An 18,921-nucleotide genomic window follows, 5' to 3' on the forward strand; every position below is an offset into this window, starting at 1 on the left:
TACAATATTTGATTCATCCGACCACCAAATTTCTCTTGTGTCTCTTCTTATTTATTTCTACTATCTTTAATTGGGAGTGGAAAAAATTATTAAATCTTGCTTTATTGTAGTAATTATGAGTATATTCCTTGAATGAAAAGTGGAAAAATTTCATTAAATCTAACTTGTATGTACAACCAAATACATTCACTTTCAAAATCGCATTTGTAATCCACACTCCAAAATCACTTTTTTGATGTGAACTTACTGGCTGATTAACTATAGTTAAAATAAAGAAAAAATCTCAAGCACATGTATTTTGTTTGATGTTTACTAAGCTTTTAAATAATTAAGGACATTTATAATTAATAATTGGAGAACATTTTAAAATTTATCCTCATATTTATTAGAGTCAAAATGAAATTTATTAAACACTAAAATAATTCTAATACAAGTAGGTCCCACATAAATTCTTACTCACACATGTATCTTGCGATTGAATACACCATATGCAAAAAAAAACATTATAGAGATTTTCTTTTATCTTAGCTAAAGAAAATTCTTTTCATACATCAGTCTCTCTTTGTGTTCTTCTTTTTTATCGTGTTCACTTCTCTCAGTTTTTACTTCGATTTTTCTTCAAAGATCCAGTGGTCTGATAATTGATCGGCATCAGAAAACAAGTAGAGTCATCACATTCTTCATATACCTCATTTCCAAGAATAGAAGTGGTTCATTTTCTTTCTATCTCAATTCAAATCGAGGTAAATTTACTTTTCTCTTTGATTTTGCCCTTGATCGTTCATTTCTATGAATATTCTATGGTTTGATTAAAGTTTAACATTCGGTGCTTCCTTTCCATCCGTCCTAGCCCTGGTAAATAGAGTTGCTTGGTACTTGTTGCGGGTGGGAAGTGATAGGTATCCCCTTGAATTAGTCGAAATGTACGCAAACTAAGCCCGAACACCACTCTTACTAAAAAAAAGATTTGAAATTGGAGTAATGTTTTCTCGTTCGTCCTTTTAGATCTATTTTTTTTGTGACAAGTTTAGCCTTTTTTTAATTTCTATGATGTGGAGTTCTGCTGAAAGTTGTACTATGTTTAAATTTTGGATTTTTTTTGCCTTCGGAAGTTTGATATGGAGATAAAATTTCCGACATTTTTTTCCTCTTGCAAAACCCCCTATAATCGGAAGAAAATTGTAGTGGTGAAAGTTGAAGTTGGAGATAATTGCTTCCTACCTCTAGTATGTTTTTCATCAAAGAGGAAACATGATTACTCAGTTTCACAAGCGTTTGACCTTCTAGGTCTACATAGAAGAATTGATTTTGATGAACCTAACCTTTTTCAATTTTTATGTTTTTCAGGGTTGTTGAGGTACGGCTTGATTTTAGAAATCTTTATGCAAAACAAATAAGCCGGATTGAAGCTCTTCTACTGTACCTGCTTTATCAGAAAAACTACCGGGGCTCCGACATTTGTTGGACTTGTAGATTTGAATCAAAACTGTCGCAAGTTTTTTATCATAAGATTGGCAAAGGGCAAACATGTCTATTCAAGGTTATGGGATGAACAATGCTAGTGGTTCTGGTGCAATGGCAGTGGATAACAGCAGTGTTGGTTCAAATGGTTCTCACACTGATATTCTAAACCAGCAGGGTAATCATATCCACAGTAACTATTCTGTCGCTGCTAGCGTAGTCGGGGGGAGAGTTTCTAGGTTGAGCGATGATGCCCTTGCTCAAGCCTTGGTTGATCCTCAATTCCCCACCACTGGGCTTGTGATTTGTGATGAGTGGACAATTGACTTGAGTAGGCTTACCATTGGACAAGCATTTGCTCAAGGCTCTTTTGGGAAGCTCTATAACGGAACTTATAATGGTGAAGATGTTGCCATTAAGCTTCTAGAGAGGCCAGAACATGCTCTTGAGAAGTCTCACTTTATAGAGCAGCAATTTCAACATGAGGTCAGGATGCTAGCAAATTTAAAGCATCCAAATATCATACGATTTGTTGGTGCATGTCGTAAAACCATGGTGTTATGCATTGTGACTGAATATGCAAGCGGAGGATCAGTGCGTCAGTTCCTCGCGAAGCGACAAAACCGAGCTGCGCCATTGAAGTTAGCAGTTAAGCAGGCTTTGGATGTGGCAAAGGGGATGGAGTATGTGCATGGTCTGAATCTCATTCATCGAGACCTAAAATCTGACAATCTATTGATTGCTGCTGACAAGTCAATCAAGATTGCAGACTTCGGTATTGCTCGGATTGAGGTGCTAACTGAAGGAATGACACCAGAAACTGGCACTTACCGCTGGATGGCTCCGTAAGCATCTAGACTCTATAGCAGCCTTGTCAAATCTGTTGTCTTGATCCTGTTTGAGCTTATTGCCAAATCCTATATTAGAGCTCTTAAGCCTTTTATCCTATTCTTTTAGGCTATTGTTTTCTCTGTCTGCATTACTTTATGTATTTTATTTTATTTTAAATTACTTTGTTACATGTTTCTTTAGCCAAACATCTTCCGGACACAACCTCTCTTCTTCTAGGAGGCAAGGGTAAGGTCTGCTTTCTCTCTACCCAACCCAAACCCCATTGAGTGGGATTTCATAGGGTATGTTGTTGTAGCATGTTGGATTCTCTTTATTGAATAATTTTTCTAAAAACTGAAGTGAAAAGCATCGAGGTTAAAGAGTTGATTGACCTTACTCTCTTTCAATTCATTTCCATCCTTTTCCTCTTCCTTCTTGTCCAAGACTTGTAACTTGATTCAAGTTAGACACATTTAAGGGTTTCGCTTAGTTGTCAATGAAGATTAGGGTTCAATCATCCCAGTGACAGAAAACACCAAGTGTACTCTTCCCATATGCCTAAACCTGAAACCTTGGTGGGTATAGTTACATGAAGTCGAGATATCTGCAAGTTGGATTGGATTCCATTTTCAAATAGAGTAAAGTTGCGTTTATCTGAAAAGGGGTCTAAGACATTAATTACCTCAGTGAGTTCACTTACTGGATGTGTCTGAGAGATATGAACCACAATTCTATTCTTGTCGAATATGTAAATGGAAATTCTATGGGAAGTATATTATCTCTTTCTCTCCTTCGTGAGTATCGATCTTCCTGCACCGTCTTTAGCATTACCTCTTTCTTCAAAGCAGTGAAGCTATTTTAGAATAATGTATGGGTAAGAATGGGTCCCTGGCCTATGCAGTGGTTTCTTAGTTAGGGTTTCTGACTGAATCTGCTGGAAAGGGTAAAACTTAAAAATGGAGCTCAAGGATGGCGTTACAAGATTAAAGTAAGTTAGGGAGTAGATCGATTCTTATATGAGTTGTTCGAGCTGTATTGAAAAGTATACAATGAAATTTGTTTCCATGAGATTTAGAGTGCCTTATGTGGAAACAACCGAACTCAGCTGGTTGCAGTTGTTGATGAGTCAATTTCACTCCAAGGCAATCGCTTCGTCTTCGTCCTCCATGGCAGATGGAAGCTCAAGCTGGAAGACAACCATCTCTCTTTTTGTTTTTTCCTTTTGGTTCATTTCTTTAATTTCTTTCATATTTGGACAGGCTGTAGGTGTTTTGGGCTAGATCAGGTTATGGTTTGGTTTGCTTTTTTTAGACCCAACTTTAATTTTTAAAAAATGAAGTATGCCACTTTTAGTTTCTCTGAGGTGGAAAGAAGTTCATTCTTCTTCGGATGTTTCTAGATGGAATTCTAGAAGGGCCTTGCAAAAACTAGACGCTACAACAATGATATGATTCTCCGTTGAGTTACTACATAGACTTTTTTCATCATTAGACAATCATATACAAATTTAGTAGTCTTTTCATGAAGTCGAATCATTTGTTGAAACCTCCAATTATTAAGAGTAGTCTTATATGAAGCGAGAAACACTGTTTTTGGGAAGCGAGAAGCGGAAAAAAGCGATGAGGATTCGCTTCACGGAAGAGAAGCGTGAAGTGAAGCACACACTTTTAAAAAAAGCGACATTTAGTATAAAAATAAAAAAATATTAAATAACTCTATAGATAGATAATCAATAATACTCATAAGTCATAACATATAAAACAAAAAATCAAAAACATAATTAGATCACAAAGACTCAAACTCCCATTCTTCAACAAGATCCTCAAACTCTTCAAGTGCCATAACCAAGGGTTCTACTTGGTCATCATCTTCTTCATCATCAGAAGGCTCATCAACGAGGTTTCGACTCGAACTAGAACCTCCAACTCCTCTTTCCTTGCCCCTTAAAGTACTCTCCCAAAAATTATAAATATTCTCCTCAATACCACTTGCCATAGAAATGTCACCACAAGTGAGACTTTCTCCTTCGTACACTTCTTCATCTTGGTGATCTTGTGGTGCTCCAGTTAACCATTCATTTGCCTCATCAATACTATCCAACAAAATTGGATCAATGGTATTACGAGCATTGTCACGACGCGCCAATGTTCTATTATATTTGATGAACACTAGATCATTGAGGCGTGTCAACTCAAGCCTATTTCTCTTTTTACTATGAATCTGCACATAGTAGAAAGTACTTAACAGGTTGACTTGGGATGATTAAGGTATCAATTAAATTAGTAATAATGTATTAATGTAATATAGTTTATCACATGTTCATACACGCTCCAATTTCTCTCACAATCGGATGCGCTACAAGTTAAACTTTGCATTCTAATAGCAAACTGTTGCAAGTTTGGGACATTATGACCAAATTGCATCCACCATTCAACTATAGAAGAGTAATTTTAAAAGATTAATAACTTAAATGTTGAAGCTTTAAATACAATTAAAAGATGAAATTCTCACCTCGTGACCTCAAAGTTCTAGCTCTAATGGCCGATTCAATTCCAAGTAGGCCATCCGCTTTCATGTAAACACCAAAACCGACAAAGTCCATGGAGTAATTTGAAGCAAAAAGTGAAGCAGAATGGCTATAAGAAGTAAGTGAAGCAGAATGGCTATTAGTTCCTTTCTCGCTAAAATCATTTTGCGCGTCATTTTTTAAAGCACAACTTATCCGAAGTGCATTGCTTCAAGCAGTAATCCCATACTTCAAATTTCTTTAAGAGATGGCTTTGAACAAAAATGCGGAAGCTATGTGACACACGAGGAAATCAATGCCCGATAAGAAGAATGACTTATTTGGTATTAAGTCTTACAACACATGTTGCTACACCCGATTTGACAAATGCCTTATATATGTTGAACTAGATCTTTTGAAACCAAAGGAGCATTAAAACCCCATAATGATCAATCAATTAGTATAACTTGTTGAGTTACTGAGATCGTAAATGAGGCCGATTATGACTCAGTATTCTGACATCTAACTTTTCGTGCCTCACATGCTATGTTATATCGGTCCTTCGCATTACATACTTATTGCAATAGGTGTGTCGTTGTTGTATGTACTCTTCAAAATACACAAATACTTTACAAAAAAATGTGCATACCTATAATGATACTTAGATCTAATTAAATTCATAGTCACAAACAAGTCCATATGAGAAGCGGATTTAGGATTTAAAAATTATCAGTCCCAATGATACGGGGAATTGAGCCTTCAATGAGGAGGGCAATAAAGCTTAAGCAAGTTCCCATTTATCTTGTTGGACCAATAACTTACTTTGTAGATCACAACAAATAGTTTCTATTTATTTATTGACTGGATTCCAGTGAACCTATACCCAATACTCTAGGTCCACCCTATTTAATAGTAGCAACAACATACTTAGTGCAATCCCACTTGTGGGGTTTGAGAGAGTAGAGTGTATGCAATGTTGCCCTTACCTTGTTGTGATAGAGCTTTCTTCTGAAAAGGCCCTAAACTTTAAATAAACTTGCTAATCAGGAAGCAAGAGAATGCTCAATTTCCAACTAACAATTTACCTTAATACGCGACCTTTATACTCTCTTATCAAAGGCCATTTTTTCAGTAAGATCTAGATGCACTTCATCTAATCACTCCCTCCCAGTACTTCTGTGGCCCGACTTTACCTTTCATGACGTCCTCCACTACCAACATCTCACACCTCCTATGAGGAGTGAGGCGTCTATACTCCTCACATGTCCAAATCATCTTAGTCTCACATCCCTCATCTTGTTCAACATGGAGGCCACTCCTACCTTGTCCAGGATATCTCCATTCTTAATCTTGTCTCTCTTAGTATGCCCACAATATCTACCTCAATATTCTCATCACAATGATTTTCTTCTTATGAACATAAGATTTCTTAATAAGCCAACACTTTGCCCCATACTCGGTGGCGTACGCAGGATTTTTCGTAAGTTGTGTCACCTTTTAGTTTTTTTTGTTTTATTTATTTATATATATATATATATATATATATATATATATATATATATATATATATATATATATATATATATATATATATATATATATAAAAGTGAGAAAGGAGAAAATAATATAAAATGGTAATTTATACTAAAGTGAGAAAGAAGGAAAGAAAATAGAAAATTTGTATAAAAAATGAGGTTAAGCAGGTTCGCACCCGCGACCTCATCTTTGGAAAAGCTAAGACTTACCAACTAAGCTACACAAATATGTAGAGTATCACTTTGTACTATATATCTTTTTTTATCTGTTTTCCCTTTTAATCACAATTTTTCCAAGTAAGCAAGCAGACTACTCTTAAATCCGCCCCTGCCCATACTACAGGGTCGGTCTAACCACCACTCTATAGAACCTACCTGTCCATACTCCATATAATATGGATCACATGTTACCTTTAGTTGCTGAAGAATAAGAATATTTGAAACCGTTCGGATTTCTCCACTAGAACTCATCACCTCCAAGAATGATAGGAAAAACAAAAGCATTAAATCTATTTAGTGGGCAGGGGTGTCCACATGGGCTTGATTTGCCAAGTCTGTTCATATGTATTATGAAACGCCATCTGTTCATATGTATTATGATACGCCAAACTAATTTAGAAGCAGGTATATGGTATGTAAGAATATATTTTACAGTTTGTGTTATGTGTTACGGTGCTTGTATAGGCTGACTATTTTATTAATTCATGCGTTAGTACCTGATTGTCATACTGTTGAAAATTTATTGATATCTATTGGATGATCTCCTTGGTTGGCACAATCTGATTCAGAAAAAGGAAAATGATGCGCAAAGTTGTTAGCAATAACATCTGTGTTTTGTTGTGGATGTCTAAGCGTTTGACTTTGTTTTGTAGGGAGATGCTCCAGCACCGATCATACACCCAGAAAGTTGATGTTTATAGTTTTGGCATTGTTCTGTGGGAGCTCATAACAGGGTTGCTTCCTTACCCGAGCATGACTGCTGTGCAGGCCGCTTTTGCTGTTGTCAACAAAGGCGCCCGTCCAATAATCCCCAATGATTGCTTGCCTGTCTTATCTAATATCATGACCTGCTGCTGGGATTTTGACCCCGATAAGCGACCAACTTTCTCTCAGGTGGTCAAGATGCTTGAGGCGGCTGAGATAGAAATAATGACTAATGTCAGAAGGGCACGTTTCAGGTCCTGTCCTCGTCCTACGGCTACTGGGAAAGATTAAACTGGAGGCAAAAGACATTGAATTGAAAAACTGATTTTGAGTTAATAATATCTATCCGGCACAATCTCTTTTCAGATAGAAAAAGGGTTATAGTTATGCGAAAAAACTAAACATTTCTATGCTGTGGATTTAAGACAGCGACTAGTTGGCTTGCTGAATTTGTTCAAAGTTGTATCAGGTTCTGAATTATATGAAATACTCATCTATGCTTGCAGCCTTGTTTCCTTTGTTACACTCTGATAGTTTTATCAGTGCAGCACACATTGTGATATGTTTTAGGACCTATCGGAAACAACCTCTCTACTTTTACATGGTTGGGGGGGGGGGGATAAGACTCTGTACACAACACCCTCTTCAAACTCAACTGTGATTGGTAGGGTTTTGGCTGGAGAAAACGACGGAGTAAGATGAAGCCGGTATAAGAACAACAGTGTTGAACAAGGCTTACAATCGATATGTCAAACGGACCTATATATTCATGGCTCATGATGAGAAGGATGAATGCAACATCGATAACCGCGTAATATTCTCTTTCTCTTTATATATATATATATATATATACATATAGTTGTTATTAAATCGTTTTTCTCGTCAGTTTGCTGACTATGTTATTTTGATCTTTGATTCTCTTAGCAATTTTAATTATGAGCTTGCTAACTTGCAGTTGGCTTCAACATAGTTGTTTGTTTCAATGCAAATTAAAAAAGCACCTAAAATTAAACATATAGACTCATTGTAGAGATTCATTTCATTTTGTAATTCTTGTCTGTTTGTTGGTATATGAAGTTAGTTAAAAATTAGTTGTTTTTTTCGTGGGAATGTTGTTGCTGATGTTATTTTGGTTTCTGAATTCAACGGTTCTAAATTATGAGCTTGTTAACTCACAACAAGACTACAAAATGATTGTTTGTTTCAATGAAGAGTAATTAAGCAGCTAAATTTATGCATCCCTAGGCTTGTTTTAGAGTTCCATTTTTTATCTAAATTCTTAGTTAGCGATGTGTTTCTATCTTCTGTGCTTGTAATCTGTTTATGAGTACTTGATATTGGTGAATTCTCCCTAATTTCAGTTGAAATTTTATTAATGATGTTATTACCAATTCCAACTACGGATAACAAAGGGTCTATGGTAGGTTATAGTCTGATTATGCTAAGCCTGTGAAGACTAAGTTAGAGTTGCCATGGTTAAGAGGTTTTCCATTTAGACGGTAGTTACTTTGGGATTCTTTAATGGCATTTAGTGCGTGGTTGATTCTTTAATGGCATTTCGAATTATACTACACCTTGAGCTATACATGACTAGAGAAAAGGGTAGACTTTCCTTGTGAGTATTTAGAAGTATGATATATGAAATACACTTCTTATCATGAGTTTGAGAAAGAAGGCGGGTGGTGTGATATAAGTTTTTAGTGAAGGGGGAAGTGTGTCAATTCAAATAAAACAGTGATTCGTCCAATCACTAATTTTATTTTATTTTCCTCTTCTTATGTATTAGTAATTTCTAAAACTCAAAAAGTGGAAAAATCCATTAAAATATAGCTTAAGATATTTGATTCGTCCATCCTCTAAATTTGCCTTGTTGTTCTTATTTATTAGTGTTTTCCCTTAAATTGAAAGTGAAAAATTCATCAAATATCACATACGATATTTGATTCGTCCAACCACAAAATTTGCCTTTTTTTTTCTTTCGTATTTATTAGTATTTTCCTTAAATTCAAGTGGAAAAATTCATTAATTCTAGCTTGCAATATTTGAGTTGTCCAACCACCAAATTCATCTCATGCCTCTTCTTATTTGTTACTACTATCTTTTATTCAAAGTGGAAAAAATTATTAAAACTAGCTTTATTGTGGTAATTATGATTATATTCCTTAAATCAAAAGTGGAAAAATCATTAAATCTAACCAAATACATTCACATTTGTAGTATGACTTTTATCTACACTCATAAATCTCATTTGTAGTGTGAACTCATAAATCTCATTTGTAGTAATTTTTTTTCTTTTAAAATTTGAACCAAAAGTATATAATAAAAACACAATTTCATGTGTTTGGATGTTCAATTGAAATAAATCATAATTCAAGGGTCAAAATGAAATTTATCGAACAATTCTAATACAAGTAGTCCCTATATAAACTAGTACTCACACATGTAAATCGTACTCATACATTACTCTCTCTATGTGTTCTTTTTTTCTCGTGTTACTTCTCTTAGTTTTTACTTCGATCTTTCTTCAAAGCTCCAGTAGTCTGAAAATTGATCGGCGTCGGAAAACAAGTAGAGTCATAATCACAATCGAGGTAAATTAATTTACTTTTTTTCTTCCTTGATTTTGCCTTTGATCGTTCATTTTTATGAATATTTTGTGTTTTAATTAAAGTTTAATACTAGGTGGCTTCTTCCCATCTGTCCTAGCCTTGGTAAAGAGTTGTTTGGTACATGTTGGTGGAGGAAAGTGATAGGTATCCCCCGAAATCAGTCGAGGTGCATGCCAGCTATCTCGTCCTGCACTGCGATTGATCTTGCGAAGGCTCACTTTATGGAGCAGCAATTTCAGCATGAGGTCGCGATGTTGGCAAAGCATCCAAATATTATTCGATTTATTGGTGCATGTCGTAAAGCCAATGAGTCGTGTATTGTAACTGAATATACAAGAGGGGGATCAGTGTGTCAGTTCCTGCAAAACCAAGTTGTGCCATTGAAGTTAGCTGTTAAGCTGGTCTTGGATGTGGAGCATGTGCATGGTCTGAATCTTATTCATCGAGATCTAGAATCCGACAATCTACTGATTGCTGCTGACAAGTCAATCAAGATTGCAGACTTTGGTGTTGCTCGAATTCAAGTGGACAAGACGCTCGAGGCAGCAGGGAGACAGAAATCATGACTGATATTCAGAAAGGCGCGTTTCAGGTGCTGCCCTCGTCCTACGGCTACACAGGAAGAGGAAAACTGGAGGCAAAAGATGTTGAATTGGCAAAATCTTTTTTTCATAGGAGATTAGTAATACATACATACAAAAAATATGTGAAGTAAAACATGTAAGATCTTGATAGAGTCGTTTTCTTCTATTTATATTGTGAATGAGCGTAAGAGATTATATTGTGAAATGAGTATAAGAGATTATGTAATCCCTTTTTCATTTATCGAAGCTTTGATGGAGAAAGTTACACAAAAATGGCAAATAGCTAATGAAATAGTTGAGGTGTGTACATATTTGCTTAATCAACACTATATTTTACATAAATGTCATAGATTAGTGATTATAAATCAGGATTTATTTACATTAGACATGATTCTAAAATTCGTATTAGATTAATTATTTACTAGCAAGTTATTCCCAATAGCTAGGAATATTGAAGTGGATGTTTTAGTATAGTAGAAGAGATAAAATAATTAAGAATAAAGATATTCATAATAAAGTGAGACGGACCTTCGTAAAGAATAAGATGAGAAAAGTGAGATTGAAATAATTCAGATATATGAAGAAAATATGCACAGATGCATGCCCCAATGAAAAAGTGTGATAAGTTGGCTATAATGAGTTTAAGGAGAGATATAGGCCAAAGAAATTCTGAGAAAAAGGTCTATTCTTAAAAAGGGCTCATAAATACGGAAATGAGCGTTAAAAAAATGGGGTGAGTATACGTGAAGGTTTCCTAACTCATTAAGGAGGTCCTCATAAATAAAAGTTTTGTGTGATTCGTGCGCCAGATCCATGGGTTAATACACACAAAAAATTGTGAAATTTGAACGATTCTTCAAAAAGAGCTTGTAATGCGGTAATAATTATTAAAACAATGGTGTGAGTGTACTTTAAGGTTTCCTAAATAATTACGGAGGTCCTCATAATTTTTTTAAGAAAAAAACTTCAGATGCTCAGAATGCCAAATCAATGGGCTAAAACACACAAAAAATTGAAAAATTTAAGAAATTCTAAAAAGGCCTGTAAATATGGAAATGGGCGTTAAATAATAGTGTGAGTATATGTAAAGGTTCTCAACTCATAACATAGATCCTCATAAAGTTTTTAGAGAGAAAAAAATTTGGGTGCTCCTGTCACAAAATCCATGAACTATGATGCATGAAAATCGGCAAAATGGGATATACCTGCTTCAGGGCTCGTTTGATCTTGAACATGGGTCGTTTTGGCTATCAAGTTCAATTGGCTCCATAGTTAACATCTTAACGAACATCCACGAAAAATTTAGACAAAAAAGACGACGGAATTTTGGATCACAAAAATTTCATGGACTATAACACACGAAAATCGATCAAGGGGGGGAGGGGATTACCTGCTTTGGGGCTCATTTGACCTTCAAAATAGACCGTTTTTGACGTTTAGGGCCAACTTTCTCCGCAGCTAACATCTTAACGGGCGTCAACAAAAACTTTGGGCAAAAAAAGACATCGAAATTTTGGATCATCAAAAAAGATCGTGGACTATAGCACAAGAAAATTGATAAAATAAGGGGTTTACCTGCTCCGGGGCTCAATTGACCTTCAAAATAGTCTGTCTTTGGCGTCAAGGCCAACTGACTCCCTAGATAACATCTTAATGGACGTGCACAAAAAATTTGGGCAAAAGAGAGATCAAAATTCTATAGTACACGAAAATGGGCAAAATTGGGTATACCTACTTCGCGGCTCGTTTGACCTAGAAAATAGATTGTTTTTGTGTCAGGGACAACTAGTTTCATAGCTAATATCTTAACAAACGTCCAAGAAAAATTTGGGCAAAAAAGACATCAAAAATCCGAATCACAAAAAATCCATGGACTATACCACAAAAAAATCGATAAAATCGGGGGTTTACGTGCTTGGGGACTTGTTTGACTTTCAAAATAGACCATTTTGACTGTCACACACAACTGACTCCTTATCTAACGTCTTGATAGACCACACAAAAAAGGGCAAAAAAGACGTCGGAATTTTGGATCACCGAAAAAATCATTGACTATAGCACAAGAAAATTGGTAAAATGAGGGGTTTGCCTTCTACGAGGTTCGTTTGACTTTAGAAATGGAACCAGTTCATCCCGCAATGAAAAAAGTGCATTTTCAAGTTCAAACGAGTCACAAAGCAGGCAAAGAAAGATTTTATTGATTTCCATATGCTATATATAGCCCATGAAATTTTTTTAATCCGAAAATTCCGTAACAAAATGGCCAAAAATTTTCATGGATGTCTGTTAAGACCTTAGAAGTGGAACCAATTCGTCCCACGGGGGAAAATGGTGCATTTTCAAGTTCAAACGAGTCCCAAAGAGGGCATAGGTAGATTTTACCAATTTCCGTGTGCTATATATAGTCCATGAATATATTCTTCTTATATCGAAACAAAATAATCAAAATGTTTCATGCTAATCCGTTAAGAGCATAGAAATGAAGCCAATTCATCCCGCGGTAAAAATGGTGTCTTTTCAAATTCAAACGAGCCCAAAAATAGACAAAGATATATTTTACCGATTTTCATGTACTATAGTCATAAATTTTCTATATCCCGAAATCCCATAAAAAAATGGCCAAATATTTTAGTATACCTCCGTTAAGACCTTATCAATGAAACCAGTTCGTCCTGCGGGATAAATGGTGCCTTTTAAAGTTCAAAAGAGCCCCAGAGCAGGCAAAGACAGATATTATCGATTTTCGTGTGCTATAACTCATTGATATTTTATCCCGAAAAATGAAACAAAATAGCCAAAAAATTTCATGGATGTTTGTTAAGATCTTAGAAATGGAACTAGTTTGTCTCGCTTCAAATTCAAACGAGCCCCAAAGAAGGCAAAAGAAAATTTTATCGATTTTTGTATGTTGTAGCCCTTTGACTTATTTTGATCCGAAAATTCTAAAATAAAATGGCCGAAATTTTTCATAGATGTCCATTAAGACCTTATGAAACCAGTTCGTCCCGTGAGAAAAACTGGTGCATTTTCAAGTACAAACGAGCCTCAAAGAAGGCAACGATAAATCTTACCAATTTTCGTGTGCTATGCCCATTGTTTTTTTTAATCCAACAATTCCAAAATAAAATGACAAAAGTTTTTCATGGACGTCCATTAAGACCTTAGAAATTGAATCAATTCGTCCCACAGGAAAAAATGGTGTATTTTTAAGTTCAAACGAGCGTCACAGCACACAAAGACAAATTTTATCCATTTTCGTGTGCTATAGCACATATATTTTTTTTATGCGAAAATCTTGAAAAAAAATGGCCGAAAATTTTCATGGATGTCAGTTAAGACCTCAGAAATAAAATCAGTGGTGCATTTTCAAGTTCAAACGAGCACAAAGCAAACAAAGATAGAATTTATTGATTTTCGTGGACAATAGCCCATGAATTTATTTTTATCCAGAAATTCCGAAATAACATGGCCGAAATTTTTCATGGACGTCTGTTAAGACCTTAGAAATAGAAGTAATTCGTCTTGCGAGGAAAAAATGATGCATTTTCAAGTTCAAATGAGCCAGAAAGCAGGCAAAGACAGATTTTACCAATTTTCGTGTGTTATGCCCATGAATTTTTTTAATTTGGAAATCACAAAATGAAATTGTCAAAATTTTTCATGGATGTCCATTAAGACCCTAGAAATGGAACCAAATCACCCGATGGGAAAAATGGTGCATTTTTCAAGTTCAAACGAGCTCAAAGCAGGCAAAGACACATTTTTATCAATTTTCGTGTGTTATATCCTATAAAAAAATTTATCGGGAAATCCCAAAATAAAATAGCCTATATTTTTTATGGAAATCCGTTAAGATCTTAAAATTGAACCAGTTCATTCTGAGGGAAAATAATGGTGCATTTTCAGGTTCAAAGGAGTCCAAAAGCAGGCGAAGGTAGATTTTATCGATTTTCATGCGCTATAGACAATGAATTTTTTTTATCAAGAAATTCCTATACAAAATTATCATAATTTTTCATGGACGTCCGTTAAGACTTTAGAAATGGAACAAGTTTGTCCACCAGAGAAAAAAACGCATTTTCAAGTTCAAACGAGCTCGAAAGTAGTCAATGGCAGATTTTACCAATTTTCGTGTGCTATAGCACTTGAAATTTTTTTTATTCAGAAAATTCTATACAAATGACCGTAATTTTTTATTAATGTCCGTTAAGACCTCAGAAATGGAAATAGTTCATCCTTCGCGGAAAAGAAACTATCAATTTTTGTGTGCTATAACCCATGAATTTTTGTTATCCGAAAATTCAAGAAGAGAACGATCGAAATTTTTCATGGACGTCCGTTAAGACCTTCGAAATGGAACATATTCGTCCCGCCGAGAAAAATAGTGCATTTTCATCTTCAAGCGAGCCCCAATACAAGCAAAGGCAGATTTTACTGATTTTCGTGCACTCTAACCCATGAATTTTATGATCTGAATATCCCGAAACGGCTGAAATTTTTTATGGACGTCCATTAAGGCTCTAGAAATTGATCTAGTTTGTCCCACGAGGAAAATGATGCATTTTAAAAATAAAACAAGCTCCATAGCAGACAAAAACATATTTTATCGATTTTCGTGTTCTACAACCCATAAATTTTATTTATCTGGGAATTTCGAAATAAAATGACTGAAAACTTTCATGTGCATTAGTGAAGACCTCAAAAATGGAACCAGTTCGTACTACGGGGAAAATGGTTCATTTTAAAGTTCAAATTAGCCCGAAAGAAAATAAAACCAAATTTTATCGATTTTCATATGCTAAAAGTCCATAGATTTTTTTATCCTTAAATTCTGAAACAAAATGGCCAAAAATTTACATGGACTTTCATTAAAATCTTAGAAATTTAACAAGTTCATCCAGGGAAAATTGTGCATTTTCAAGTTCAAACTAGCCCCAAAGCAGGCAAGGGCTGATTTAATCGATTTTCGTGTGTTATAGCCCATGAATTTTTTTATCAAAAAATTCTGGAAAAAAAATGACCAAAATTTTTTCGTGGACATCCGTTAAAACCTAAGAAATAGAACCAGTTCGTTCCACGAGGAAAATGGTATATTTTATAGTTCAAACGAGCCCTAAAGCAGGTAAAGGGAGATTTTATCGATTTTCATGTGCTATAGCCCATAGATTTGTTTAATCCAGAAATCTCAAACAAAATGATCATAATTTTTAAAGGACGTCCGTTAAGACCTCAGAAATAGAACCAGTTCGTCCCTTAGTGAAAAAATAGTGCATTTTCAAGTTCAAACGAGCTCCAAAGTAGGCAAAGCACGTGTATTTTTTATTCGGAAATTCTGACTCAAAATGACCGTAATTTTTCATATATGTTCGTTAATACCTTAGAAATTAAATCAGTTCATTGCGCAGGGAAAAATAGTGCATTTTCAACTTCAAAAGAGCCACAAAGCGAGCAAATGTAGATTTTATCCATTTTCGTTTGCTAGAGCTCATGAATTTTTTTATGTGGAAATCCCAAAAAAAACTGTCAAAATTTTTCATGGACGTCCCTTAAGACCTAAGAAATTGAATCACTTCGTCCCAAGGGAAAAGTTGCATTTTAAAGTTCAAATGAGCTCTAAAGAAGGAAAAGAAATATTTTTATCGATTTTTGCGCGTTATATCCCAATGATTCTTTTTTATTCAAGAATCCCAAAACAAAATTGCCAAAAATTTTCTTGGACATCCGTTAAGACCTCAAAAATGGAACCAGTTCGTCTCGCAAGGAAAAATAATGCATTTTCAAGTTCAAACGAGTCCAAAGCAAGCAAAGAAAAATTCTACCAATTTTCGTCTACTATACCTCGTGGGTTTTTTTATCCAAAAATTTCAAAATAAAACAGCCAAAATTTTTCATCGACGTCCATTAAGACCTTAGAAATAGAACCTATTCGTTACGCAGGATAAAGTGGTTCATTTTCAAGCTCAAACGATTCAATAGCAGGCAAAGACATATTTTATCGATTTTCTTGTATTATACCTCATTGATTTTTTTAATCCGAAAATCTCAAAATATAACCTAAAATTTTTATGGATGTCCATTAAGACCTTAAAAAATAAACAAGTTCGTCCCACATGAAAAAATTGTGCATTTTAGAGTTCAAACGTGTCCCAATGCAGGGAAAGACAAATTTTACTCATTTTCGTGTGCTATAGCCCATGAATTTTTTCAGTCAAGAAATTACGAAATAAAATGGCCAAAATATTTTATGGACATCCATTAAGACTTTAGAAATGGAACAAGTTCATCCTACGGGAGAAAATGGTACATTTTAAAGTTCAAACAAGCCCTAAATCAGGCAAATACAAATTTTATCGATTTTCATGTGTTATAGCCTGTCGATTTTTTTTAATTTGGAAATCTCAAAACAAAATGGCCGAAATGTTTCAACTACGTCTATAATACCTTAGGAATGGAACTAGTCAGTTCCATGGAAAAAATGATGCATTTTAAAGTTCAAAAACGAGACCTAAGCAGACAAAGGTAGATTTTACTGATTTTCATGTACTATAGCCCATTAATTTTTTCTGAACCGAAAAATCCCAAATAAAAATGGCCAAAATTTTTCATGGTCTTCCATTAAGACCTTAGAAATGAAACCAGTTCGTCTCACTGTTGACACCCAATTTTGACCCGCGTCGGTATGAGTTAGTTAGTTTTATAAACCTTGCGAAAATAAAATATATGTACATATATACATATATGTATATGTATATATGTATATCTTAAACCCACTCCACCATCAGCCCACTCTTATTCCCAAACCCAATTCCTTTAATCCCAACATCCCCAGGCCCACTTCGTTCACTCTCCCCAGGCCCAATTACCTCTCAACCCAACACTAACTTAAATATCCCAGCCCACTTCAACTCAAATCCCCCTTTTCAACTATGCCAGCCCAACACATTAAACCCAACCCAATTCCTACCCGACCCGACCCATTTCCCTTTCCCTTCTTCTTCCCCCAACACCCCTACACGACCCCAGAAACCCAGAAAAGAAAAGGAGAAAAGACCCGACCCCCCACGCTCCATCCTCCCTCACGCGACCCCCTCGCGTCTCTCCCCACGCTCTCGCACTCTCGTCCTCTCTCCTCTCCTTCCCTCTCTCCCGCGACCCCCTCCCCACGCTCTCTCGCGTCTCTCCCCGTGCTCTCTCCCTCAACCCCGCGTCTCCCCCACGCTCGCTCTCTCCTTTCCCTCTCGACAGAAACCCAGAAAAACAGACCGACTCCTGCAAACGCCAACAACTCCACACTCTTCTCCTTCCATCTTCCTCTTCGCGTGAACCAGACGGAAGCGCAGAGACCCATACGCTGTCAAGTAGGTCTGCGAGGTGTCAATTTCATCCTCCCCAACACGCCTGTGCCATGTGAAGTTTGACCGAAGGGAATTTCGAATTTCGAATTCAAATAGGAAGCCTAGCGTCCCTCTCTAAATACCCTCCATTTTTTCAGTCATGAGGGGGGGCGATTTTAGTTGAAAAATCTTGAGAAAAAAAAAGAGAACTCCGTTTCCGTCTGTTGTTGGAATTCCGAAATTTTGGGGGTCGAAAGTTCTCTTTCTTCTTTGTCGAAGAGGGAAGTCGACAGGACTTTAAGAATTTTGAACGTAGGGTGTTCGAAACAGAGTTTCGCCTCCGTCTCGATAATGACATCGTAGTCTCGTTCCGGTGATATTGTGTTCTCGTCTCTCCATTCGGCGTGGAAGTCGCTGCTGTGGCTGCTCGTTCCCGCCCCAGTCGCTGCCCCGGAAAAGGTATCGTCTATCTCTTTCCAACCTCTTTCGTCTACATGCGTCGATGCGCTGGCTCTTAGCTGTGATGGTTGATGTTTACTGGTGACATTTTGAATCCTTATATGTGTTGTTGTTCATAGTGCTGTCCTTTTGTCTCGTTCTGGGATCAAATCTGTTGACATTCGAATGTTCAGTATAGGGTCGATGTTGCTGTGAATATGGAACGTTACATCTTGTTTGTTGGTCTGATTCTGCAAGACGTCTCGCATAATGGTTCTGTTTTTTTTTTTTAGTTTAGTTTTGTTACGCTCGCTCGTTTGTGTTGTTCATCTGTTTATCACTAGTTCATCATGGCGTGGGTTGTTTATGCATTAGTGTTCAGGATCGTTTTGGGTTATTGTTAATCTGTGTAGTGAAGAAACTGTTGAAGATTCATGGGTTTTCGTTGTTTGCCTCGTTTGGGTTCGTTCTATGTTTGCTAAATGTTTAAAACTATGATCATAACGTGTATGTTTGCCGGAGTTTGATCGTCTGTTTTGTTTGTTCATACAACTCTTCTTCTTTTGACTTCTACATCTTAATGAAAGCATGACTTCCCTTTGTTTCAAAGCATACTTTAGTTACAATAGTTTATGTGTTGTTGTCTATTGCTATCTTCGAATTTGCCGAAGGTTTCATACTTATGTGTGTCTGAAAGTC

The 18,921-nt window shown here is 36.0% G+C and overlaps 1 protein-coding gene and 1 pseudogene across 1 annotated transcript; both read left to right on the plus strand.

Moving 5' to 3' along the window:
* Positions 1 to 103: 103 nt before the first annotated feature.
* Positions 104 to 11,231, plus strand: LOC101268260 (serine/threonine-protein kinase STY13-like; annotated as a pseudogene).
* Positions 10,037 to 10,432, plus strand: LOC101268554 (serine/threonine-protein kinase STY13-like). The gene has a single exon (XM_019211357.1). The coding sequence runs from the start codon at positions 10,037 to 10,039 to the stop codon at positions 10,430 to 10,432; it is 396 nt and encodes a 131-aa protein (XP_019066902.1).
* Positions 11,232 to 18,921: the final 7,690 nt, after the last annotated feature.

Source organism: Solanum lycopersicum, chromosome 12, assembly GCF_036512215.1.
Source record: "Solanum lycopersicum chromosome 12, SLM_r2.1".
In the NCBI taxonomy this organism is placed as follows: domain Eukaryota; kingdom Viridiplantae; phylum Streptophyta; class Magnoliopsida; order Solanales; family Solanaceae; genus Solanum; species Solanum lycopersicum.